The sequence below is a fragment of the Anthonomus grandis genome, chromosome 6, assembly GCF_022605725.1.
Source record: "Anthonomus grandis grandis chromosome 6, icAntGran1.3, whole genome shotgun sequence".
Classification (NCBI taxonomy): Eukaryota; Metazoa; Arthropoda; class Insecta; order Coleoptera; family Curculionidae; genus Anthonomus; species Anthonomus grandis.
Genome location: NC_065551.1, coordinates 30,489,868 through 30,516,964, shown reverse-complemented (window position 1 = coordinate 30,516,964; position 27,097 = coordinate 30,489,868). Strand labels below are relative to the sequence as shown.

Here is a 27,097-nt window from a genome sequence, read left to right as displayed (position 1 = left end):
TTCTGATTTTGGGATATTTTAGACAGGATATCAAACAAACTATTCCAAAAAATGTTTAATCTCATTAAGAGTCAATTTAAGAGATACTCCTTTAAGTTCAACGTACCTTGCATTTGTGCAATCACACACTTTTTGGAATAACTCATCTTCAAAGTACATGGCTAAATACGATTTTGCAGTCCAATCATACCGGAGCTCCGCGCTGCATTCACTAGACGGGCCTTCAAAATTTGGAGGTAAAAGTATCATCTCTTCTCCACTTTCGCTTTAAAGGATCCACATGTTGCTTGGCCATTTTTAAGTTTTCTCTCAGGACACTAAGATGAATATCTTCTTCTTTCTCCTCACTGCTGCTTACTAGTTCTTCATTAATTATTTCTTCTTCTCTCCCCATTAAATTATCCATAGTTTGAATTTCTTCTTCATCATCAGACATTTCAATGTCAGAGTCATCATTTCCAATGATTTTTAGTATTTGCTCCAATTTTTCGTCATCTTCCCCTGGCCGATCCATTTAAATGGACGCGAAGAACTTAGGGTAATACAAACCTTATTTAATTTTTTTATTATTGTAATGTTATTTAAATTTGTCTATTAAACATTTGTAAATAAAAACTTTCACAAAAATCATTACAAAACGTTAAAAAATAGGCCACATACCATCATAACGAAAACCGTAGTGGATGCGAGGTATAAGCTGCTTAAATAATAAATTAACGAAACTGGAAACATAAAACTGGCATATCCATTTAAATGTCCCAGGAGGATATTACAAATCAAATCTATCATTCTCGTAAAAGAACGTATCTTGTATAAAACTATACATCCTAATGAAAACACGTAAAAAACTATTTTATAGGTATTCATTCATCCTTGAGATCTCCAGCAGGAATTTTCAATCATCAGCTGTAAACATGCGCGTAGGCGGGAGTTTTCTCATAATATACTTAATTATATACTTCCCAGTTCACGTATTCGTCAACATTCGGAAGTATGGAATTATTTTTACATTCTTAGCAATTTTTCAATGACTTTTTCCTTATGACCACTCCAATAATATTATTTGAATCTGTACAAAAAGTTGGTAAGTGGTGGAAATGTTCTTATCTGCGTCGACCTTATGCCCCTTCCGCATTATCGTCTCGTAATCGCGTTATCTCACCGAACGTGAACTTGTCTCACTCCTCGCCGTTGCCATTGACGCTGTCACTGTCAGTTCCAAGTTTATTTTCGTCGGGTCGGGTGCCTTTTTTTAATTCGCGTCTGAGTTTCCGTAATTTTTGTGTAAACAGCAGGTTAACAACAACTAAAAAAATGGCATGCACCAACCCGAAACAAGTCTGCATCATCGGCAGCGGAAACTGGTAAAAAATTATCATTTTTTCATTCATTTTAACAACAAAAAAAAAATTAAATTACCTAACCTATACCTATTTGTTAAGTAATCAGTAGCTTGGCAGCGGATTTTGTTATTGCGTTTAATTTAACGATAATGTCAAGGAAAAAGAGCTTTTAAATAATGTACAATATTTATGGGGAATTAATTTTTTTAGGGGCTCAGCTATTGCCAAAATTGTTGGATCCAATGCGGCTCAATCAAAAGCTTTTGATGATAGGGTTACTATGTATGTTTATGAGGAAATGATTAACGGAAAGAAGTTAACCGAGATTATTAATGAAACCCATGAGAATGTAAAATATTTACCTGGACATAAATTACCACCCAATGTGGTAAGTATTAATTACTAAGGTAATAAAAGGTGTTTTTCCTGAAGAACTCAAAATAACTAAAGTAACATGCAATTTATAAAAATGGGAAAAGTGATTGTGTCAATAATTACAGGCCAATACACAGTTATATCTGTGTTTTTTAAAATAGAGAATGTAATTAAATATAGAATGACAGATTTTATAAAAAAGCATGTTAAATTGGATCAGCTTCAGTATGGATTTGTTAAGAATAGCAGTACCCTAGGAGTAATTACGGATTTTATAAACCACATATCGGAAGTACTTGATAAGGAATTATTTTTTGATGCAGTCTTTGTCCATTTAAAAAAAAAGCCTTTCATGTTGTCAGCATTGATATTTTATTAAGAAAACTGCAGGGTATGGGTTTTAGGGAGACCATATAGAATCTAATTATGTCTTATTTAGTGGGGAGAAGACGGTTGGTTACAATTAAAACTAATACTGCCGTCCTTAGTTAAAACATCCTAACTCGCAAATCGATAAAGCTGAAAAAATTGAGATTTTATGAAAACTAATATGCAGTCCTCATGTTTTGAAGTAATTCCCTGATTCTTTTTATATGCTTAGAAATTTGCTTTTTACATTTGTGGGTGAAGTTTAATAAAGGACTAGATTCAATATTTGGTGAAATTTTCGAAAAAAAGTTAGATAGGACTTTTTAACTTAGGAAAGTAATTATAATAAAAAAAATATATATATTTGGAATAATCTTTATTAAAGACACAAAATTACTAACTAATAAAACATTAGAACATTAAAAAGAGTATGAAGGTAAATCATGAAATCATTATGAATGGAAATCAGTTACTCAAAAAGTGCTTTACTCTTACTGGAAATCTACATTTTCTTCATTGTCAGTATCACTATTTTGGGAAACGGCTAATTCCTCCAGAATATTATTCGGTTAGCCGGAATAATAGGACGTAGCTTAGAAATCAAATTTTGTTTTCTTTTTAATTTTACACTTCAACATTGTGTTCGGCAAGAAGGTTTTGGTTCTTCTGAAAAGGCATTTTTGTAGTACAACACATTTTATCCCCTTTTAAAGTAATGTATCATATTCTACAAGTAAGTTTTGGGAACATTGTTTGAAGCATAAACTTGGATGAACAATCTTTCCATTCAAAAAGGTTTTGTATGTTCATCTCTTTTACATGGACTTTAGATGAGTTTGCCTTTTCTACAGACGATTTAAAATCATTAAAATCGAATACCTTACCGTACCTTTTCAATAATTGTTCTACCTGGTAATGGAACGAGTCCGCGGAAATAAAAGTGTGACCAGATTGAAAGTATTTTATTTCCAAATTCTGCAGTTTTCAGATAGAGTTTACAACGTAAACCAAAAAAAAATAAAGCCCAAGTTTTGTCTTGAGCTGCACAATCGTCAAGCCAGATCGTAATATAAGTCTCTGTTATATATAAAAAAAATTTAAAAAAAAAGTGAAATTAAATTTTCCTTATTTCGACCCGCAACCCCTTTGCTTAGCACTTTTCGAATATGCCCCTATTGGCATATTCGAAAGCATTTCATAGAGTTTGAAACCTGGACTATAAATTCTGCCATATTTTCATTTAGGCTCTTTTTTTACGACTCGTAGAATTTTTCTCCTGACTTTTGTTGGCTCTAAACAACCCTCCCTGTATACCGATTTTTTCCAAAAACCTTACAGTTCTCAAGCCTCCATTGAACTTTTAGTCCTGGAAATTTCAAGTGGTTTGAAGGTTTCGAATTTGAGTTATTGTGTTCCAAAGAATTTGACATTATGCCTCCTGTTTTGAACAACTTTTAGATTCTTGTCTTCCAGAGACACCTAAAACCCCTAAATATAAAAAAAAGACTTAAGACTCAAAAATCTAGGATAAGAGTAGCCATTGATAGGCTAAACCTTATATTATACTTCTGAATGCACAAGGTGTGTCTCTCTCGTCTCATCAATGAATATTCTACAAACAGAAAGCTACTTAGGACATTTAAATTTGGGATTATCGTCTTTTCTGCACATAGAACAATATATTTAGGTGAATTTAAGGCATAAAAAATGTAGTTAGGACTTTCTAATTTAGCCAAGGAGGCAGATACCATTTGATAGGTCAATAAAATGTTATAAGCCAAAAAAAAGAGAATTTTGTAGTTAGGACGTTGTAACTAAGGAGGGCAGAATAACAGTAAGGTACTTTTCAACAAGTTTGGAATACCTCAAGGCTCTGTACTTGGACCTCTACTGTACTGCATTTATGTTTTAAACATGAGATGTGCAAACGTTAAAGCCCATTACTATGCTTTTGCTGATGATATCATATTATTGTATACAGGTGACTTCATAAAATCATTAGTAGAAACTATAAATCAAGACTTAAGATTTTATTTAAATTGGCTCTATTATAATAAACTAAAAATTAAAGCTTACATTAATAAGCACATACCAGAACTAAATATAAAAATTAATAACTTAAGCCTTAATGAAGTCCAAAAATATTTAAGATTAATCATTGACAATCAATTGAATTGGTCAGAACATATAAGATACATTTCCCAGAAAATAGGAGCAATGATTCCTACTATCTAGAAACGCAGAATTTGTTTGAATTCATTGACATTTTTTATATAAAATGTGTCCACATGCAAATTCTCTCCTTCACCATAGGAATATTGTTTCCATTAAAATTACACCTTTTTCCATAATTTTAGGTGTGATTTTCAGGAAAGTTGCTAAACTAAACCTTATTACCAAAATAATACGCACAGATCATTAAATCATAATATAAGCAATTTATTTACAATTAAAAAAAGTGTATAATATACATGTTAAACCACAATATTTTTTCAAAAGTTGCTTTTCATAAACTGGTGTAATTAACTCCTAATGTAAAAAGAATTTGATGTATGAAATAAATATTAAAAGAAACAAATTGAAATATTTCCATTGCAACAAGAATATATCTACTCATTTAAACTCTGCAATTATTCCTTACTTAAAATTAAGGAAATGTTTGCAGAATACTTTTCATCCGTCTATTCGGATGAGCAAGTCAATGACATACCGTCTTTTGATTTTGATAAATCAATTTGTCTGAGCAATTTAACTCTGTCAACGCAGGATGTTTATGAGGTTATTATGTCCTCTAAGAATAAGCTCTGCGCTGGACCAGATGGGATTCCGGCATTCTTCCTAAAGAAATGTGTTTGTGTTCTTACGAAACCAATACTGTTCATTTTTAACAAATCTCTAGGTACTGGTTCTTATCCCACTCTCTGGAAGAGAAGTTTTCTAAAACCCATTTTTAAATCTGGTAGTAGAAATTAAATTTCCAATTATCGGGCTGTGTGTAACCAATCTGAGTTGCCAAAGCTGCTTGACTGCCTGGTCAGTCATAGGATTGCCTGGGGTTTTAAATCTTTATTTAATCCTGAGCAATTTGGATTTATAAAAGGCAGATCTACTGATGCTAATTTGGTGCTGTATGTCAACTACCTCTACCGCAGCTTGGAGAAGGGACTTCAGGTTGACTCAATATATACAGATTTTTCCAAGGCTTTTGATAGGGTTAACCATGGGATACTCTTGCAGAAGCTTAGGGCTTTAGGTATTGTGGGGCCTCTTCATCAGAGGTAGAATCCACATTGTTAATCTTGGAGGTACATGTTCCTCTGAAATTTTGGTGCCATCTGTGGTGCCACAGGGCTCCCTCTCAGGCCCTGTTTTGTTTTGCCTCTTTTTGATTTAGTTTGGAAACTTGAAAATTGTCGTGTGCTAATGTTTGCTGATGATGTGAAGCTATTTAGGCCTATCACATTCCTTTCTGATGCTGTGCTCCTGCAAAAAGACCTTAATTTGTTCTTTGATTGGTGCCACTTGAATAGAATGTCCCTTAATATCAATGAGTGCCATAAGATTACTTTTTCTAAGCAAAGAAACCTTATTGCTTTTCTTTATAAAATAAATAATGTAGCAATTGGTGTCAAAACAGAGGTTTCTGACTTAGGAATATTTATTGACTCCAGGTTGTCTTTTAAAAGTCACATCGATCAGGTGACTGATAGGGCAATGAAAATGCTGGGTTTTATCCAACGGTCTACAACTGTATAACTGCTACATTGAGCAGATTGAAAAACTCAAAATAAATTTTTAAGGGTGGCTGCTTTTAGATGTGGTTACAGGAGACAGGAGTATTACTATCAGTGGGTCAGGGATAACCTGAACTTACCCACATTAGAGTCACGAAGAACATTACTCGACTTATGTTTTATGCACAGGGTTTTAAATGCTACTATAGATTGTCCCGAGTTATTGTCTCTTTTTAAACTTAGGGTGCCTTCCAGATTGAATAGACAATCAGAAATGTTTTCAGTCCCATTCCACCATACCAATTATGGTATTAATGAGCCAATTACACAAATGGCTCGAAATGCTAATGGTTTGTCAGGACAGATAAGCTTTTTTGACTCTAGGATTACATCTTTTAAGGGGCAGTTAAAGAATATTATTTCATAGGGGCTTTAATTAATTAACTCATCTACACCTTTCATTGATTTATAGGTAGTTTTGTATCTGAATATATATGTTTGTATGGGTATGCTATGTAACACTTTTGTAAATGGATTCCGTAAATAAATAAATAAAATTATATGTTAGATGTTGACTCCGTACAAAAGAAAATTTCTCTAAGAAGAATAAAAATGTCAGTTCTTAATTATAATAAGCTATTATCTATTATCAATTTACTTGAAGTAAAGTGCTAATCCTTAGGATAGACTGGTTCCACTATCGTATTTAATTGAACAAGAGTAAGCCTATATAAGAGCTATAAGAAGAGTATTCATTTTTAAAACTGGGAAAAGGAATATCATAGAGAGATCCTAATATATCATTCCCTTGGTGAAAATGCATGGTATTGCACCATAAACAATTTGAATTTATTGTACTTTGATTCATAATTTTAATAATTACTATAGCAAAACATCTAGACTATATAAGTATAAAATTGCAAACAAACCAGTTTTTTAATGAAAATTTAGATACAAATCTTATAAAATATAAATAAACTACTGTAGAAAAGCATCATGATTATTTTTTTAAGTCCTTCAGGTTAATGGTAATGAAGATGTCAAAAAATCTCATGAAGAAATCAAAAAACTTTTTAGTCTGGGGTAGGTCCAGGAATTGAGAGCATTTACATTTTCTAACCATATTTTAAACATTGAACAGAGAATTCTTTTTTGAACTTAAGGCATTATAAAATAAAAAAAACCTTTTTAGTGTTATTTTTTATAGGTAGCAATTCCAGATGTGGTTGAAGCGGCCAAAGATGCCGACATTCTGATTTTTGTAGTACCACATCAGTTTATAAGAACATTATGCTCAACCCTATTAGGAAAAATAAAGGCGACTGCCATTGCTCTCTCCTTAATTAAGGTAGGTACAAAAATGTTTTTTTACAAATTAAATTAGTCAGTTGTATTTGCTTCAGAAACATTCACTTTGAATTAACAAATCTTTCTCATTCGTGATTCTCGAGCATCATACCATCTATGACTAATATTGGCATTATCACAGGTTAATAACGCAATAGAAATACTCTTAAATTGATGCCAAAAAACTGTAGCACGTGTTATTTTAGTGAATGTTATAAGTATTACTTAATTATAATGATGTCATTTAGGTTAGATTGACGAAATTTTATGTTATTTAAAAACATGTTTTATTTTAATTATGCTCAAAAGGAAGGTTTATAATGTTTATGTAAATATTGTGTTTGCTTATGTTTTCTAATCTATTTAAATTGTAATATTTTTGCTACATTTGCAAATGATTCAAATTTAAATTAGCAAGCCTATGAAACTTATAATGCTAATAACAATATTTCTATAGATATTACAGACTGATTGCTATGAATTATTCAACATAGAACTAGAAACTTAATAACATTATCCTTATTTAAATAGGCTATTTTGCCTTTGTCAGAAAACATCTAGAGTGTATCTGCAGGCTAAATTTACCGCACATTTTTTATAATTACGTCACATTAATAATTTGTATTAGGCTTAATCCGGTAATAAATTTAAAAAAATTATAAAAAGACTCGTATTTAAATCGCCGATAGACTTAATCTGCTACACAGTGTAAATGTGAACAAACATTTTATTTTTAACTTATCTAGAACTGTTGTTATTTGTTTACTCCGAAAAGGTAAAAAGTTTATTGCAGTTTATCAAAACCCGATGATAGTCTCGCGGTACATACGTAAAATATTATGTAATAAAACGATAGCATCTAGGTGTAATTATTAAAAATGGTATTCTCATTTATAAATATCGGTATTTGTTGAATACGTTTAAAATCACGTTCTTTAGTCATGCATTTTATATATTGACAATATTTTATATAAAAACTGAATATATTTCCCTTATAAATTACGATCACTATTACATGCGTTTTATCTATTAAGAATACTCTTTTAAAAAAAATTAATTTCATAAAGTCTCGCGAAAATAAGCCTGGATGATAAAAAACAACGCTTTTTATTTATTATATACCGTTTATTTTTAGTATATGCCAAGGTCAGATTTTCCTTAAATATTCAAAAGCGATTCAACAGGCAGATCTAAAAAACCGTATTAAAATTTATCATGCTGACCTTATGCGTGAGCTATAATGTTGTTAATTTAAATTTATTTATAAGTGCAAAAACATAATTAGAATGTGCTTTAATTGTATGACCTGGCGGCATTTAGACATTTTTTAGCAGATAACATTGCCAACATCGTGTTTTATAAGACTATTGTTGCCGATGTTTTTATATTCATGAATAATTTATAGGTCTATATCATGGTTTCCCTACTCGAGAGTAAATTGTGAGTTTTCCGCATATTAATAATAACAGTGGTTTCAAAACTAGTCTTTCTAGCACATCATGTTTTAATTTACCAATTTTCCACTATTTGCCTTTGACTAATACAATATGACAGGGCCCAAACCACATTGAGGTGCTCTGTCTCTGAAAACATAATTCTCTAACTTACTCGGCAGTACTTCATGACTGACACAGTCAAATGCTTAGGTTGAATCTTAAAGTACAGCCTAAAAGTTACTGCATCATTTATATATCCAAAAAACTAAGTGTAGCATCAGTAAACACGTGTAAAAAACGTGTCATACTGGTTTTTGCTATGGGTAGTTAATTTTTATCCTTAAAGTAAAGGGATCATTTAATTCGAAACGTGGTACTATCGAAATATTTGATATAAAACAGTTAAACCAACAAAAAAAATACTAATTCGTGTTCGTTGTTTTCAAGCACTAGGGTCATTTAATAAAAGTATCTCATTTACATTATTATTATTATATATCAGTAGTCAAATATTTATTTATATAGTCAATTACAAACACCTTAACAGGTAAATTACTGTAAATGTTAAAAAAAAACACAAATAATATGCAATAAGCTTATAAATCAACATACATAAATCAAACAAAAAAGCAAAAAAATAAAGTAGCTACATATATTATCTAACTTAACCCCCTGTTCCTCTTATAACCTTATTTTTAAAACTATTACAAGACTCCCGTAAATAGATCATACGAACTATAGTGCGTATTATACAATTTTATTAGTTAGTCTGTTACTGCTCTAAATCCATAATTGGTACGGTGAGATCGTTCATAGAAAAGGATCCTTTGACGTGTAACCCTATTTGGGACTTTTAATAATATCCTATTTAAAAGATAAGAACTATCTATTTTACCGTTAAGTAATTTAAACAAAAAATAGATTCTGGCATTATTTCTTCTAATTTCCAAAGTTTGCAGCCCAACTAGCTAGTTCTAATGTTATAGCAAAAAGTTTCGTAAGGGAACCTATGGTTATAAAGTAAAAATTTGCAAAACTTATGTTGAACTCTTTCTATATGATTAATATGTATGTTATAAAATGGTGACCAGACAATACAGTTGTATTCTAAAACACTACGAACTAAACTATTGTATAAACCTTTTATGGTTCTAATATCACTGATTTGTCACAATGTCTCCTAATAAAACCTAGTATTCTAAAACCCTTCATCGTGATGTTATCAACAAAGCATTAAAAGTCAATTGATGGTCAAAAATAACGCCTAAATCATTAAAAGTGTCTACACTTTCCAGCAAAAAGCAAGGAACAGTCTTCATCACAGTCAATAGTTCGAAAAAATTTTAGATCGTCAGCATATAAAAGACATTCGCAGTGTTTAAAAACAAATACAGCTTCATTTATATATAAAAGGAACAAAATTAACACAAGATGTGATCCCTGAGGCACTCCAGAATCGATCTACTTCAGATATGATCCATGTACTCCCAATGCTTCAAGTTTCTTTATCAACAGACCATAGCATATACTATCGAATGCTTTTTGTAAATCGGTGTAAACAACATCAATCTGATAGCCTTTTTCGATATTTTCACTTAAAAAATCCTGAAAATCCACGATATATCATTATCAAATTATAGTGTTCCAAGAATAACTCGATATTTTCTGCTTTTATACTTCATAATATACCATTTAATAAGTAATGTTTTTATCAAATAACTCTATTATGATAGGGTTTCGACCGTGCAGAAGGTGGCGGAATCGACCTTATTTCGCACATTATTACAAGGCATTTAAAAATCCCTTGCTCAGTTCTCATGGGTGCCAATCTTGCCTCCGAAGTAGCCGACGAAATGTTTTGTGAAACGACGATAGGATGCAAAGATGCCACTGCGGGACCCGTATTAAGAGATATCATTCAAACCTCTTACTTCCGGGTCGTAGTTGTTGATGATGAAGATACCGTTGAAGTCTGCGGTGCTCTGAAGGTAATAAATTAACCCCTCTAAAGTAACCTAAAAATTCTGATTATTGATTTTTTTTTAGAATATTGTAGCCTGCGGTGCGGGATTTGTAGATGGTTTAGGTCTGGGGGATAATACGAAAGCGGCAGTAATCCGTTTGGGTCTGATGGAAATGGTTAAATTCGTGGACGTGTTCTATCCAGGCGGAAAACTGTCGACCTTCTTTGAGAGTTGTGGTGTGGCGGATTTGATCACCACTTGCTATGGTGGTAGAAATAGGAAAGTCAGCGAGGCCTTTGTCAAAACTGGCAAGTCGATAAAACAATTGGAAGATGAATTGCTTAACGGACAGAAGCTGCAAGGTCCGTACACCGCTGAGGAAGTGAATTATATGTTGCAGAATAAAGGAATGGAAGAAAAGTGAGTATTATATTTTTTTTTACATTTATTATACACTATTTATATTATTAGATTTAAAAGTTTATGATGTAAATGGAGCAACTTTTAATTTATTTTCTAATCATGAGGTATTTAATATTTTTAAGCGACTATGTCGTTTTTCTGAGCCTCAGCAATAAATACATACAAAAAAATCCAGATTTTTGTCAAAGGAGTGTGAGTAATTAACGCAAAGTCTTTTTTTCATGTGGACATAAATGGAGGAACTATTTGTACACACGTTATTTACTGAATATTTTTTGTTCATATCAATTCGTTTCTTAAGAAGCTCAATTGTTTGCCAGAATGCCCCGACGTGTAAATTTAACAGTTCAATTAAAAGAACTTATAATTGAGGAGTACAACGCCTTTAATTAAACAAGTCGTCGCCTTGCACACATAGGGGCGTATCTGAAATAATTGTATTTTACAGGAAAATCATTTTAAGATGTTGGCTCAAGAGAAACTCTCGCTGTGAGAAAATGGTTTGGAATTTGCGGCTTAAATTTTGTGCTCATGTGGGCATCTATGATTAGAACAATTTGCTATTATGAAATTTTAGATAAGTTTTCCAGTTTTTCCAAAAATCAAAAAAAGATTGAGATACGCCTTTTTGTGTGCTGTAATCGAATTGTTTTAAAAAAGTTACGCCCTTTGCAAAATAACAACAACCCATGGTAATCAAACTTTTATTCGAAAAATTAAACATTTATTAAGTTTCAAATTAACCTAGTACTTCAAAGAAAAGTGCAAATCCTGGCCTGGCCTAAAAAAATTCTTATCGCAAAAAAATAAACGTAGGTTCCTTAACGCCCTTAACACTATTTTTACTAACATTTTTGTTAATTTTTTAACTTAAAAAATATATCATAATAAACCAAAAGTAAAAAACTCTAACAAAAAAACTAAACTATAACATAAAACGATAAAAATAGGGACTTATTCATGTGGAAGAGATCTGTAAAATGACACATGCTCCTGAGATCGAATTACAGGAGTTTCTCCACTGCACAAAGAAATTAGGTCCCGATATTTTAGACATGTTATCTTTGGTCGTTCGTTGTTAAGTTCTCCGAGGGAAAAATGATCTATGTTTGTTCTCTTCAATGTGAGGCTTCTATAATGTTCATCACAGTGAGACACTTTAAAAAAAATATTATCTGGCCTTTCCTTTTCAACTTTAATTTCAAAGATTTCTGTCCAGTTGATGTGGTTTCTGTCATCTTCTTGGCGTATGCTTAAAACTCTTAAATCTTTCGACAAGCCTTTAAAATCTATGAAATCGGAATAATTCATTGGAATTACATTATAGGGATTTTTAGCCCTAGCTAGTCTAAAAATAACCGAGATGGAACAAATATGCTTCCTGAACGCGAAATGGCAGTACTTATGGCAGTATGGACTGAGTCCCCTTCACTTTGACCATGAAAGAGCTCAAAAAATCGAAGACGAATTTGTTTAATGTTCTTGCTGCTTCTTACAAAATATAGTAACATTATAGCGAATTTTTATTTTGGCCGCTACAGCTATTGGCAAATAAATCTGCAGATTTAACCTCTTTTTCATCGTAATGCATCAAAAATTTGTAGATACATGTTGATATTTCCGATAAGCCTCTTTTGCTGTCAATTTCACTCCATGTATGTAGCAAAAACATTCCTTAGATGCCAAATTGTATAATGTAAACAATACTATTAAAAAGTCGTATCTAAGATACGCCTTTTTGTCTGCTGTTTTAAAATGACTTGATGAGATACGCCTAAACAGTTTGCGTGCATAACCCAGGCAATAAATTATATTGAGTTACGCCCCTTTGTATGCAAGGCGACGAAGTGACAATTGCTAAAGAACTAAATCTACATAAAAGTTGGGGTTGTAAACAATTTAAATTGTGGTACAGTAGAGGCACTACTGCTATTATTCGGAAGCCAGGTAGACCTAAAAAAACTACATCTGGAGGTTCTATAAAAAATCCATTAACCTCTCCTGAAGATATAAAAGAAACTTATCCAACCCTACATCTCTCAGTTCGATTTATTAAGAGCCAGAAGAATAGTGAAAAAATCTTAAATTTCAATGAAAAATAGACAAACGCGTTTGAGTTTCGCAAAAGAACTTTTGGACTGGAAATATAATGAATGAAAAAACATCTTGTCGTCAGATGAAAGTAAATTAAATTATTCGGATCGGATGGTATGACGTGGATTAAAGGTCCAATAAATCAAATATATAACTAAATAATATCTTGTTTTTGCTAAAACAAGATATTTGGAAGCTTATCGTGAGTATTATGTATTCAATACCAGATATTTTGGTCACTCATCATTAATACCAGTTATGGTACTCATTTAAAGGATTTTAAAAAAGTACAAATTTATTCCGTATAAGTACCAATCAGTTCAAACGCTTTTGCCAGGGGATCCAGAGAGAAATCATGTTTTTTTGCCATTGGTATCTTAACATCTGTCGCCAAAGTGTGAATAACTCTTGTTACATTTTATAGACTCAAATTCTGGAATGTGTAACAGAAAACACCGCTTCAGTGTCAACGTTTGGTGCGGTATAATGGGTTCAAAACTTGTTGGCCCGTTCTTATATGAAAGCACCCTCACTGGTGAAAGACGGAAATTTTGAATAATTTCTTAGGCGAATTGGATCTTATAAGTAGACTGCATTTGCAGCAAGTTGCACCTGCCCAGAACTACAGAAGTAGTTATCATTTTCTAAGTAAATTCTCTAATGATTAGTGATAGGAACATATGGCCCCATCCAGTGGCCTCCCGGATCGCCAGATCTAACCCCACTTGATTACTTCTTGTGAGGTTACTTAACTCTTAGCGGCGCCTAATTGAGTTGGTAATAATAAATACCTAGTGGAGCCAAAATATTTTTTTTACGAATTTTTATATTTTTTGTAAAATTGTAGCAATTTAATACATTAGTAATAATAAAAAAATGAAAATCTGCCAATCAGTTTTTTGTTAAATTTGAATAATTCGGTGGATCATATTGTGGACCACCGCGACACAAAATAAAAAAACTAAGAGTAAGATAACAAATTTATTTAAAAACTCATACAAACTTGGGTACTAAAAATTACGTTGCGTGATAACTTTGGAAACACTCTTTACGTTTTCCCAAGCACAAAGGGACTTTACATATGGAACATACACAATCCGTCCTTACTGGGTTAGTCTTAGTGCTACAAAGCGCGCATCTTCTTCTGGTACTCCTTGTAGGTTGATGAGCAGATGACTGCTGTCTTATCTCTAAGGTTACGTAAGGTTTGTATTTTTTTATTTCAACATCTGATGGTGCAACCAAATTTCTCTTTCGATTACAAGCATTTCTGAGGTTAATATATGACACTTCGTCTAAAATCTTTAGCAGACATTTTTGGTAACTCCAACCTATTATAAATAATATTGGAATTTACAATTGATGCATCTAATAAGAAAAATAATATTCGATGCAACCACTTTTTACTGCGACGGTCAATCTTGTAGTTAGAAAGTCTTTGGTCAAATATGTCGACTCCGTTCATATTAGAATTGTAATCGAATATAGATTGAGGACATGGAATTTCAGTAATTTGTCCACTTCTTTCTTTTCTTTTTACTGTTCCTACATCTTCTGGCCGATGAAAATTTGATAACATGTGAACACATCGACGGTCCTTCCATTTTGCAGCTAACAATCCGCTACTGCTTGTAAACCATTGCACATCACCGCGTTTCAAATTCTTGTCTGGTTTAAATTTTGGCATATGACGACGATTAACATTTACGGTTCCAACAGCATGGATTTTTCTTTCTTTCAACTGTTGAAATAGATCGACGCTAGTAAAAAAATTATCAACATATAACACATGGTCTTTATTTTCTAAGTGTTTTATCAAATTTGTAACGACTCTTGAACCAAGGCACATTTCTATCTCACCAGTAGGTGATTTTCCAAAAAAATAAAATTTTAGGCAATAACCAGATTTATCAGCTAACATCCACATCTTATATCCCCTTTTGATTGGTTTTTTTGGCATGTACTGCTTAAGGCTACTACGACTCTTAAATTTAATCGTTGATTAGGAATTAGGGATTTTTCAAAGTTATGAGTCAACAGTTCTAGCATAGGGCGAATTTTATAGAGCCTATCATAGTCTGGGGAAGATTTTGGAGGCATCAGAGAATTATTATTCAGATGGAGATGACTCAAAAGCCATCCAAATCTTTTTTGGGTCATTACTGAGCTGATAAAAGCATCATGCAATTCGGGAGCAGTTGACCAATAATCCTTATAGCTGGGATTAGGTTTGATACCCATTAACAAATTTATGCCCAGAAAAGCATTAATTTCACACTGATTTGTAGGGACATAGCTTTTCCCAGTTGAAAGTTTTTCCTGCTCGGCATAAAGATTTGTTTGAAACATTAAAGTATCAATAATTTCCTTAGTAATAAACAGTTCAAAAATCATATACGGTGTTGGATCATTAATGTCTTTGATAAACTGAGGAATTCTAGAAGGTTCGGTAAATTAAGGAAGAGGATCAGGTCTATGAACATTAGACCAAACAGGAATTTTACCTTTTGACCACTGTTGTTGTAGTTCGGAAAGGGGGATATTATCACTTGGATCTTCCTCCTCAGAAACCGGCAGATCTCCTTCCATATCTGTAGGAACTAAAGTTTCGTCCTCTATATCGGAGGAGTCCATAGTAATTTCTGACTCAGACCCCGAAGGCAGTGTATCGACATAAAATGTGTCGATTTGTGTGTTGACTTCATCGTAAGTCAAACCTCCTACCGTCTTAAATGGCAATGGCTCCATACCTGCAAGAAAATATTGTATAGGTATTTTATAATTTGTGAAACTCAATATTCTAAGTGGAGCGGTGGTAGTAAAAAAGGCCCACATAAAAACAATGTTTTTATTTTACAACATACTAATAAATATATGTAAATTAAAATATCTATACTTACTGGAATGATGTAAGCTATCACTTTTTGCAGGATCTAATAGTATTTATCAATTTAGACACAGATAACTAACTTTCGTTTATTTTAACCTCAAATTTAATTCGTAACAGGTGTTTCATCAACGCTGCTATCCACCGAATAAGAAATCTAACCGCCAAAGTAAAAAAAAAAAACGTTAAAATATCCACGGAGCGAGCTTCAATAGGTGGTTTAAATTTTGTGCTTCGGCAGCGCATTGCAAAGCAACATCAAAATATGGTCTATTTTTTGAACCACCGAGCCTTTAAACCATTAGTCAGGGTGGTTTAAATTTTCGACCATGAATACTGAGTTAAAGAACCAAATTTACAAGAGAAGGTACGATAACGTCGACGCTTTAAAGACTGCAGTCAGGGAAAAGATAACCCAAATAGGTGGTAGGACCCCAGTTAACCACGTGCCCAATAGAGTATTGAAGAACAAGGAAGAACAATTTTCGAGCGTTTTCTTTAAAACAATTGTTTGTACTTACAAACAATGTTTTGTAAGATTATAAGTTGATGATAAGTTGTCGATACATCTTAATTGTTTCAGTTTGGGTGTCATAACTTCATTAATTTATAACCTAAGAGAAAAGTCGTTTCACATCTGTTTTTGTCCGTATAAATTAACCAAGTGAATGACGACAGACAGTGGCTATTCTATGAACGTGTATCTGTGGAAGTTGAACGGATTTTTTTTTTCTTTTTGGTTTAATCCAACCAACGTGACTTTTTAAGAAAAATGTGTAGACGAGGTAATTGTCCATTTGAATGACCTTCACGTAGTTAAGCAAGGTTCTTTTTGTGACATTTTGTTATCTATGTAATAAACCGCAGCACGTTATCCAGGATTACGTGTTTCTGAATTTTTATATACGTGTATACGAAGTTAACTTAATTTACAACAGAATGATTGATTGAATGGTGAATTTTTCATAATGAACCTTATCAACAACCCTGTAATTCATAAACCAAAAGGGGTACACTTTTGAAAATTGGTACATGGGTTGTTCAATTAAAATTATTGGACACCTATTTCAGCATTTTTTAAAAAAGATACAGGGGGTTGAGAAAAAAAAAATTCAGAAAAATTGATTTTTTTCATAATGAACCATATCAACAACCCTGTAATTCATAAACCAAGAGGGTTACACTTTTGAAAATTGGTACATGGGTTGTTCAATTAAAATTATTGGACACCTATTTCAGCATTTTTTGAAAAAGATACAGGGGGTTGAGAAAAAAAAAATTTTCAGAAAAATTTATTTTTTTATAATGAACTCTATCAACAACCCTGTAATTCATAAACCAAGAAGGTTACACTTTTGAAAATTGGTACATGGGTTGTTCAATTTAAATTATTGGACACCTATTTCAGTGTTTTTTGAAAAATATACAGGGGTTGAGAAAAAAAAAATTTTCAGAAAAATTGATTTTTTTCATAATGAACCATATCAACAACCCTGTAATTCATAAACCAAGAGGGCTACACTTTTGAAAATTGGTACATGGGTTGTTCAATTAAAATCATTGGACACCTATTTCAGTGTTTTTTGAAAAATATACAGGGGGTTGAGAAAAAAAATTTTTTCAGAAAAATTGATTTTTTTCATAATGAACCATATCAACAACCCTGTAATTCATAAACCAAGAGGGCTACACTTTTGAAAATTGGTACATGGGTTGTTCAATTAAAATTATTGGACACCTATTTCAGTGTTTTTTGAAAAATATACAGGGGTTGAGAAAAAAAAAATTTTCAGAAAAATTGATTTTTTTCATAATGAACCATATCAACAACCCTGTAATTCATAAACCAAGAGGGCTACACTTTTGAAAATTGGTACATGGGTTGTTCAATTAAAATTATTGGACACCTATTTCAGCGTTTTTTAAAAAATATACAGGGGGTTGAGAAAAAACATTTTTTCAGAAAAATTGATTTTTTTCATAATGAACCATATCAACAACCCTGTAATTCATAAACCAAGAGGGCTACACTTTTGAAAATTGGTACATGGGTTGTTCAATTAAAATCATTGGACACCTATTTCAGTGTTTTTTGAAAAATATACAGGGGGTTGAGAAAAAAAAAATTTTCAGAAAAATTGATTTTTTTCATAATGAACCATATCAACAACCCTGTAATTCATAAACCAAGAGGGCTACACTTTTGAAAATTGGTACATGGGTTGTTCAATTAAAATTATTGGACACCTATTTCAGCGTTTTTTAAAAAATATACAGGGGGTTGAGAAAAAACATTTTTTCAGAAAAATTGATTTTTTTCATAATGAACCATATCAACAACCCTGTAATTCATAAACCAAGAGGGCTACACTTTTGAAAATTGGTACATGGGTTGTTCAATTAAAATCATTGGACACCTATTTCAGTGTTTTTTGAAAAATATACAGGGGGTTGAGAAAAAAAAATTTTCAGAAAAATTGATTTTTTTCATAATGAACCATATCAACAACCCTGTAATTCATAAACCAAGAGGGCTACACTTTTGAAAATTGGTACATGGGTTGATCAATTAAAATTATTGGACACCTATTTCAGTGTTTTTTGAAAAATATACAGGGGGTTGAGAAAAAAAAAATTTTTCAGAAAATTTTTTTTTTTTATAATGAACTTTATCAACAACCCTGTAATTCATAAACCAAGGGGGTTACACTTTTGAAAATTGGATAAACAGATAAACTTTTTTGTTTAAAATAGTTTTTCTGTCTGATTTAGAAGAACGTTTTCTTTTAGATTCCCCTTGTTTACCGCCATCCACAAAATCTGCACGGGCTTACTGGAACCCAAGGACTTCATCGACTGCATCAGAAACCATCCGGAGCACATGTAAGATTAGAATTTTATCAGTTTTTGTTTTTTTTTGTTTGAACCCCACCCACAGTGTGGTGTGCCTAATCTACTTGTTATATTTATTTAAGTCTTATTTTTTCCCGGGTATTTTAAGTAAAAAACGAACAAACAAAAAATTTTGCGCTTTATAACTTTTTGTTATATTATTCATAAGTTTTTGCAAGAAAGCTTGGTACAGCATGGAAACTGGGATGCGTCATTAAAATATCCATAAAAAGTCATTTTTTTGGTGAACAGTAATAAAAATGGAGCAGTCGCAATTATAATAATTGTAGCTCTGTAATGGTAACTGTAACATAATAATAAAATTATATTTTTGTTGATTGTACGTTCTAGAATTGTTTTTTTCAGATATACCCCCAAACATATTGGATTCCAATAACCCCTCCCATCCTTTTACTACCTGCAACTCAAAATTAATTTTACCATTATACATCGTATTTGTATGTATCAAATTTTCAAATAAACTATTTATTCGACCAACTTTATTCAAAATTACTAAAAGTGTTGTTTTTTTTTTGTAGTTTTGTTTAAATTATGTTACTAATCGGATACCTGTTGTTTTGTTTTAGGGATTCTAAAATCGATCATTCAAACCCAGAAACCTTAGATCTTGAGCAACATAATAGCAAACTTTAGACACGACCATCTAATAAGCATTTATCACTGTCCTTTGTGATAGGCATGCATTTTGTTTGTTAAAATATTTTTTTAGGTATTGTATTAGGGCTACGCGAAAATGGATTTTTAATCAGGGATATTTATATAAAAAATATAATAATTAGTTCTATTTTTCTATAAATCATTTTACATTTACATTCACAGGTCTAAGCTTTACAAAAACTTTTTACGCACATTTATGAGAATTATGACTTTTTTATTTCATTCATCATTTTCCATTTAAAAAAATGTGCCTTTTCTACTACACTATTAAATTCCATTGAACAGGCATATCATATCATGTTGGTTTTATCGTTAAGAATCCATTTTTACTCATATCCATAACTAGGCGCATTAACACTAATACCTTCAATCAAGTTTTCTTATCGTTTGCTGTTTTAATTTTGCGTTCGATTTATGTTAATAATATTCAATAATGTAAACTATTTTAAAGTGTTATCGTTATGCAATCGCGTTGTAATATTAAGGCAACGAAATTTACATATCGCTTTTAAGTCTGATTGGTTTTTATTACACCTATTTGTATAATTTATGTCATAATTCAACTAAAATGCATGTTAATCGTATTGCACAGCAAGCATATTCTACCTGATAATGTAATAGTCAAGAAAAGTATTCACAGATAAAATTTTATTTCCTTATAAGAATTTTTTTAAAATTTCTCATACGAATCCATGAAAGGGTGTATTTTAAGATTTAATAGCATGTAATTGCATAGCTAGTTTCCTTGCTTAAACGAAAAGGGGTGTGCTTTGTGTCTTACTCACCGTACATTTAATTTAATTTTTATTTTACAGGGTTAAACAATGTGGAAATTAAGTTTGTCGCTACTCTTCATAAGCTTCTTGTAAGCTGTCCATTTTTCTTAACTCTACGTAGTTCAATGAAATAGTAAGAAAAGTGAAGACCCCGTTTTTCGTTAATACTACGAAGTAAAATAACGACGTTACATTTTTAAGAATTTTATTTTATTTTGATATTGAAGTTCTAGTCGGTATATTTTTTTTAAATGTTGTAATTATTATGATTGTTGTACCAACAGTTTTTTTTATCTGAAGAGAAAAGTCTTTTAAAAGACACAACAAATATTTCGTATATTTTTTTTTTTTATTGAAAATTATTGTAATTTTTGCTTTCATTTTGTTGCTTGGTTTTGTTGGCTATTTGTTTTGTATTTTTAATTTTGTATACACTGCTAAGACATTGTAATTCGATGTGCAATTTAATTTTCAGTATCATGTAATATATGATAATGATTTAATATTTAATAGAGTGGTTCACTTGATGGTTCATGAAAAAATCGAAGTTTATAGATATTCATGAGGTTAAAATCTATAATCTTTGGGTATGTCTTAAACGTGCAATTAAAAAATAGGGTATATAATACCAACTTCACGTTTAAAACAAAGAAATTTCTAGTTTTAAAGACATTTATTTGTACGTTATTTTAGATCAAAATGTACAATTACAAAAATGTTAGTAAGTAATTTTGTTGTAAATAAAAGTAATAAAGTAATGCATGTGTTTTTTTTTACAGTAAGATCCTCTTCTAAACAAGATATATAGCTAAATAATAAATCATGGCTTTGTTTTTTTGTGAAGTATAAACTAGAGCGAAAGAAGATCCTCCGGTAAAGAGAAGGTACAATACAAAAAGATTTAAATCATTCATGATAAAAGGTTTTATTTAAAGGATAAGGACATATCACACTCACGTTCTTTTTTGGAAAATTTATTTATACTAAGCTAATAAGCAAAAATATATTTAGAATAGTTAGTTGTACCTATAAGAAATTTTAACATAATTACATCACAACTACACTCGCCGGCACAAAATTCCGCCACCCTGAAATATTGCCCAAGTTTGATGTTTTATACATTTTTTATCAGATTCTCACGATTTTGTTTTGAACCATCAGTTTTTAGATACATTTGTTGTGATTTTTTAAAATCATTTTGTAAAGTAGCATTTTTCGATTAGGCTATATTATACAGGAGTAAAACAAAATGTTGTTTTTTCTCGTAATTTCAAAAACTCTGTAGGAAAATTAAGGTGGATAATTCTGTTTACATACTGTTCCTTGTAATCTTTGATGTATTCTAAACATTTCGATTTTTGATTCATTCCATTATCTCATTTCTGCTGCGAGCTGCAAATTTTTTATTAAAACGCTGATTTGAAGCGTATTTTTATTAGGAGAAACAAACACTAGGTATATCATAAAGTTAATAAAAAAAAACAATTTTAATAGCGTGTATTTCCTCCTCTCGCAGCAATAACAGCTTGCAGTCTTCCTCGGCATCGAATGAATAAGGTTCCTTATTCTTTCTTGAGGAATAGCCTCATATTCTTCGATCAGCGCTAGTCGTAAGTCTTGCAAGATTTGTGGTTGTACAGGACGACGACGAACGGCCCTTTTAAGTTGATCCCAAAGATGTTCTATTGGGTTGAGATCCGGGCTACATGCGGGCCATTCCAATCTTGGGAGTCCAACTTCATCCAGATATTCGCTCACTACATGTGCAACGTGAGGTCTAGCATTATCATGCATTAATGTAAATTGGTTCCCAATAAATGCGGCAAATGGGACAACAACTTCTTGAAGGATTTCCTCAATGTAACGGTGGGCGGTTAGAACTCCATTTTCAATAAATACAAGATTGGTGCGTGCTTCGGTAGAAATACCTGCCCAAATCATGACTGAACCGCCACGATACGAGATTTGTTCTGAAATGGTGCAGTTAGCATATCTTTCATTTCTACGTCTGTATATCCGCTCACGACCATCCGGCGTCCTTAAACAAACCCTGCATTCATCTGTGAATAGTACGTCTGCCCACTGTTCTAAAGTCCACTCAAAATGCGATCTTGCAAACCTCAGTCGGTGTTGTCGATGCCGACGAAGTAATTGTGGACAGCTTGCTGGCCTTCGTGAATAAAGTCCAGCTTCTGCTAATCTTCTACGTATCGTTCCTTCACTTATACTTACTCCATGAAGTATTCGCAAGTCATTTTTTAGACACACAGCAGTAGATCTTCGATCTCTTAAAGAACTAATAGTGACAAAGTGATCATCAGCTGCAGTGGTCATTCTCCTTCTGCCAGAGCCTTGTCGTCTAGTAAAAATTCCCGTCTGTAAATACCTATTCCAGGCATCTCGAACTGTAGACCGCGGAAATCTCGGAGTACGGGAGACATAACTTTGGCTACGACCATCCTCTATTAACGCAACAATTCTACTCACGTCTGCTGGAGTTAATACCATATTGACACACAACAAATTATAATAGTGACACTGTCAAACTTCATGTTACATTAATTGCGTCCTTAGCCAACGTCGATAATTTTTAACCGAAAAATTGACATTAATTATCTAAAAATAAGCTTGAAATCAGCGTTTTAATAAAAAATTTGCAGCTCGCAGCAGAAATGAGATAATGGAATGAATCAAAAATCGAAATGTTTAGAATACATCAAAGATTACACGGAACAGTATGTAAACAGAATTATTCACCTTAATTTTCCTACAGGGTCTTTTGAAATTACGAGAAAAAGCAACAGTTTGTTTTACTCCTGTATATTATAGTCTAATCGAAAAATGCTACTTTACAAAATGATTTTAAAAAATCACAACAAATGTATCTAAAAACTGATGGCAAAGTCGTGAGAATCTGATAAAAAAATTATAAAACATCAAACTTGGCCAATATTTCAGGGTGGCGGAATTTTGTGCCGGCGAGTATTTTTTTTTTTCCTTACATACTATCTACCAATTTATTTTTTGATCAGTCAGAAAGCCGAAAAAAATGATAGTATTTGCCAACACGTGTTTCTGCTTCTTGGCCTCTTCGTGGCAAGATCACCAGGAATCAAAGGAAAAGAAAAAACACATAAGGAATCATGAACAAGATTTTCTGACTATCCTATCCATTTGTTATATAAATTTTCCGTGCTATTTAAGTATGTGAAAACTTGTTTTATTGATATTATTACATATTGCACTACAAACTTACAAAAAAATTTATGAAATTTAATTCGCTAAAAGCATTTATGACTAAGGGTATCAAACCACTTACTAAATTCTAACAGACCCAAAAATGTATTAGTTTTATTTCTCAATATATATAAGCACGTCATTTATAGATAATGTCATATTATAATTAATATTTTAGCAATTTTCAAGCTGGTTTTCGCCACAACTCCATTGTCACTATTTAGAAAAAAACTGTTTATGGTTGTTTTAAAAATACTAGAAATCTTCTACTATTTTAATTTTTTGCCTTCAGAAGTAGGTGCAAGGTGCTTTATTATAAGAATTGCTATAAAAATTACCTTACTAAAATGGAGACCAAATTTGCAATGAAGAAACCTTGGAGGTTCGCCTAAATAATTAATTTAAAGTATACTTAATGCTTTTTTTAATACCCGTTAATATTAGTTTGAGCAAGCTTTTCCTTTGTGTTGATTAAGAGTTAAAAATAACTCTAAGAACTGGGTTAATTTGGATACAAAAAATTATGTCACGAATTTGTATATTGATGTTGACAAGGAACACATGCAAGTGAGAGAAAAAAAATTTCTTGCTAATTATAAGAAATCAATAAACCATACCAGAAGTCAATAAATAGTTCAAACTCCGATAATAAGAGTAAAACAGCTTAGATAATTATATACTCTAAATCAACCAAAAGTAGAAAATTACAATTAAAATCTGAGACTGGTGACTTAAGGCTTTCTCCCAGCAACTTGAATTAAATATTAAACTCACAAAAGATCTAATGTGACTTAAACAATAAATATTTAACATAATAATGCAATTACCAAATTTAATAAGTCTTTTTCTGGCAGTCAGTATGGATTTAAGAAATCAAATTCACCAAAATTAGCAATTTTGAAAACAGAATTTATTACTACTCAAATTGATAAGAATGACAATGTAAGTAGCTGGATTGTATATTTCGATCTGGCAAAGGACTTTGACGTGATTGACCAGGAAATCCTTTTTAGCATATTTGAGAAATCTGGTATTACAGTTCAGATTGAAACCTTACTTAATACCTATAGGATGCATTTTGATATTTCAGATCTGATCAGAAATACCTTCAATTGAAGATTCTAGATACTACTCATATTTGCCTTACAACCTAAATAACCCTTATTATTTTAAAACTAGTCTTAAAATTTTTCACAAAAGAATTTAATTGTTTGCAACAAAGACCAAGGGGATAATATAAATAATACACCTCAAAACTATACAAAATAAGCATTTTTATTCTTATCTACCTTAGAAATAAACCCATTGTAAAAATCGGCAGCAATCATAATCTTCTTACCTTGTACTCCGACCCTTTTTATAGTAATCCAAGTTTTATCGGCACACTCTACTATTAACACCTTATTTTTTCTACTATATTCAACAAAACCTGGTTGCACAGATTGCCTTTGATCCCCATCCCATATGTCAATATCATATAATTTGACAGGTATCGAGTTCCATGTTGTCGTAGGTTGCATTACGGATTTTAAAGCTCGGTGTAAATTGAACACATTTATGGCTTTTGAGGACGACCAGTTTACTCGGGCGAATTTGGGGGTTATTTTGGGAGCTAAAAAATAATAGTATATATTGATATATCTAGCTGAAGATTGGTTAATGTAGGTAATTAAATGTGTGATCACCTGGAGTGCCTGGGACCTATACCCTTTGATTTTTATAAATGATTTGCCATTATTTGTAAATGAAGCATACATAACCCTATTTGCAGATGATACTTCAGCCATTATTCATGCTGAATATTATGAAGCAAGGTAAACCAACAGGAGACATCTGAATGGTACAAAAGAAATAGACCTCATCTTAATTTCTGTAAGACAAGCTTTGTGGTCTTCACTCCACTTAGAGGACATCATGAGCCAATAAACTTCTTGATAGGGATAGAGAATGCCATGCACTGACACCTTACCTGAAGTTCCTATATTAATGAATTGAATAAAAGTCTTTCGAGCTAGAATTATGTAATTTAGCGACTCATGGATTATGTAGATTAGAATACCCTAAAGATCTACTACTATTCAACAATTTGGTTTACAATAAGATTTCTTTGTTTTGCTGATGACCTCAAGTGCTTTATGTCTGTGTCATCCGTTCATGACTGCAGGCTGATTTGGAAAGACTGGAGCTGTGGTGTCAATGTAATGGCATAAAATTGAATACATCTAAGTGCTATTTTTTCTGTTTCTCAAAGAAGAAAAACAATTTAATTTTTGAGTATAAATATTCATTGAGTGGAGTGCCCTCCATTGTCGACTTAGGAGTTACAATTGATCACATTGATAAAATGATATCCAAGGCTCTAAGGATGTTAGGATTTGTGAAACATTGTACTGTTGAATTTATCGATCCTTTATCATATATTGTTTCTTAAAAAACTAATAATAAAATGTTTTATTTCATTTACTAAATTTCAATTTTTTTTCTCCATTTAGTGTATTATTTTATCCTGATATAGATATATGATAATATAAGTGCCTTTATGGCTTTTAACAAAGCTAATAAATAGTTATCTCTATATGTAAATTTTTACCATAAGTGATCCCATGCTGAGGTTGTGTCACAGAATTCTCCAATCTATCATGAATATGCCTGATGGTTTCAACTAGACAATCTGCCCCCATCTTCCCTAACTTCTCATGTAATTCTGGCATTTCAATGTGTGGTGGTATATCGCACTTCTCTTGCCAAAGAATGTTGCCTGTGTCAAATTTGTTTGGATTTATTTTCATTATTGTCACTCCAGTTTCTAAGTCTCCATTAGCTATAGCATAAATTATTGGAGATGCTCCTCTCCATCTTGGTAGTAAACTAGCATGTACATTCAGCATACCTCTGAAAAACATCTATTTTTCAATTAAATAATGTCATAAGTCAAATGTGAGGAAACTTACAGCGGGAAAATATTTATTAGATCCTCAGGTATTAAGTTTCCAAATGAGACAACTACTCCCAAATCATAGTTGTTTCTTACAAGGTTAGGAGGCCACTTTTGCACAGTTAAATTGTGTGTAGTAGAAAATTTCCAAATTGGGTTTAGTTGCGAGCAAGTTACCACATCCAGCACTTTGAGTAAGGCCCCATTATTGTTTTGGCTGTTGAAGATTGTGGGATATTTAAACAGTTTCTTAACTCAGGTGCAATAATTGTAATTGACTTACTATTCCTTAAATAGAGCATTTAAACTGTATAAAGAAAACTCATCACTACCAAAAAAGAGAACTCTCCAAGGAGGTTTTACATTTGTGGAGAAATATTTAAAATTTAAAGGTCTATAAAACTGATACGTCGATTTTATAAAATTATAAGAATGAGAGAGATGCTTGGTCATTATAGGTTTAAATTAATCGAAAATAGCTTATAATATAACGTAGTTAAAAAATAAACTGAACCACAAATTACAAAATAAATAAAAACTTCCAAAAGTCGATATTTTATGAGGTTAGAACACAGACACAGTGTTGCCGGAATTCCCTACAAAATCC

The 27,097-nt window shown here is 31.8% G+C and overlaps 2 protein-coding genes across 5 annotated transcripts; one reads left to right on the top strand and one right to left on the bottom strand.

The window, feature by feature from the left end:
* Positions 1-1,173: 1,173 nt before the first annotated feature.
* Positions 1,174-21,076, top strand: LOC126737159 (glycerol-3-phosphate dehydrogenase [NAD(+)], cytoplasmic). 3 transcript variants are annotated; one of them, XM_050441916.1, is made up of 7 exons: positions 1,174-1,364; positions 1,554-1,731; positions 7,029-7,169; positions 10,338-10,592; positions 10,651-10,988; positions 18,763-18,855; positions 19,452-20,351. In XM_050441916.1, the coding sequence occupies exons 1-7, from the start codon at positions 1,315-1,317 to the stop codon at positions 19,516-19,518; spliced, it is 1,122 nt and encodes a 373-aa protein (XP_050297873.1). In that variant the 5' UTR covers positions 1,174-1,314; the 3' UTR covers positions 19,519-20,351. The 3 variants fall into 3 exon arrangements, with proteins under 3 accessions (XP_050297873.1, XP_050297874.1, XP_050297875.1); XM_050441917.1 differs by lacking the exon at positions 19,452-20,351 and adding an exon at positions 19,231-19,362; XM_050441918.1 differs by lacking the exon at positions 19,452-20,351 and adding an exon at positions 20,358-21,076 and having other exon boundaries at positions 1,176-1,364.
* LOC126737160 (methionyl-tRNA formyltransferase, mitochondrial) lies at positions 15,128-27,026 on the bottom strand. 2 transcript variants are annotated; one of them, XM_050441919.1, is made up of 5 exons: positions 26,774-27,026; positions 26,507-26,707; positions 26,146-26,447; positions 24,895-25,167; positions 15,142-15,835 (listed from the first exon to the last, which is right to left on the bottom strand). In XM_050441919.1, exons 1-5 carry the CDS (start codon positions 26,941-26,943, stop codon positions 15,540-15,542), a joined length of 1,242 nt encoding a protein of 413 aa, XP_050297876.1. In that variant the 5' UTR covers positions 26,944-27,026; the 3' UTR covers positions 15,142-15,539. The 2 variants fall into 2 exon arrangements, with proteins under 2 accessions (XP_050297877.1, XP_050297876.1); XM_050441920.1 differs by lacking the exon at positions 26,774-27,026 and having other exon boundaries at positions 15,128-15,835; positions 26,146-26,458; positions 26,507-26,652.
* Between the last annotated feature and the right edge of the window lie 71 nt (positions 27,027-27,097).

Coding starts and splice junctions, on each gene's coding strand:
- LOC126737159 (XM_050441916.1), top strand. CDS start 1,315: ATGGCATGCACCAACCCGAAACAAGTCTGCATCATCGGCAGCGGAAAC. Junction 10,593..10,650: donor AAGTCTGCGGTGCTCTGAAG/GTAATAAATTAA, acceptor ATTTTTTTTTAG/AATATTGTAGCCTGCGGTGC. Junction 10,989..18,762: donor AATAAAGGAATGGAAGAAAA/GTGAGTATTATA, acceptor GTTTTCTTTTAG/ATTCCCCTTGTTTACCGCCA.
- LOC126737160 (XM_050441919.1), bottom strand. CDS start 26,943: ATGACCAAGCATCTCTCTCATTCTTATAATTTTATAAAATCGACGTAT. Junction 25,168..26,145: donor TCAGCATGGGATCACTTATG/GTAAAAATTTAC, acceptor ATTATTTTTTAG/CTCCCAAAATAACCCCCAAA. Junction 15,836..24,894: donor AAAAAGGGTCGGAGTACAAG/GTAAGAAGATTA, acceptor ATTTTCTTGCAG/GTATGGAGCCATTGCCATTT.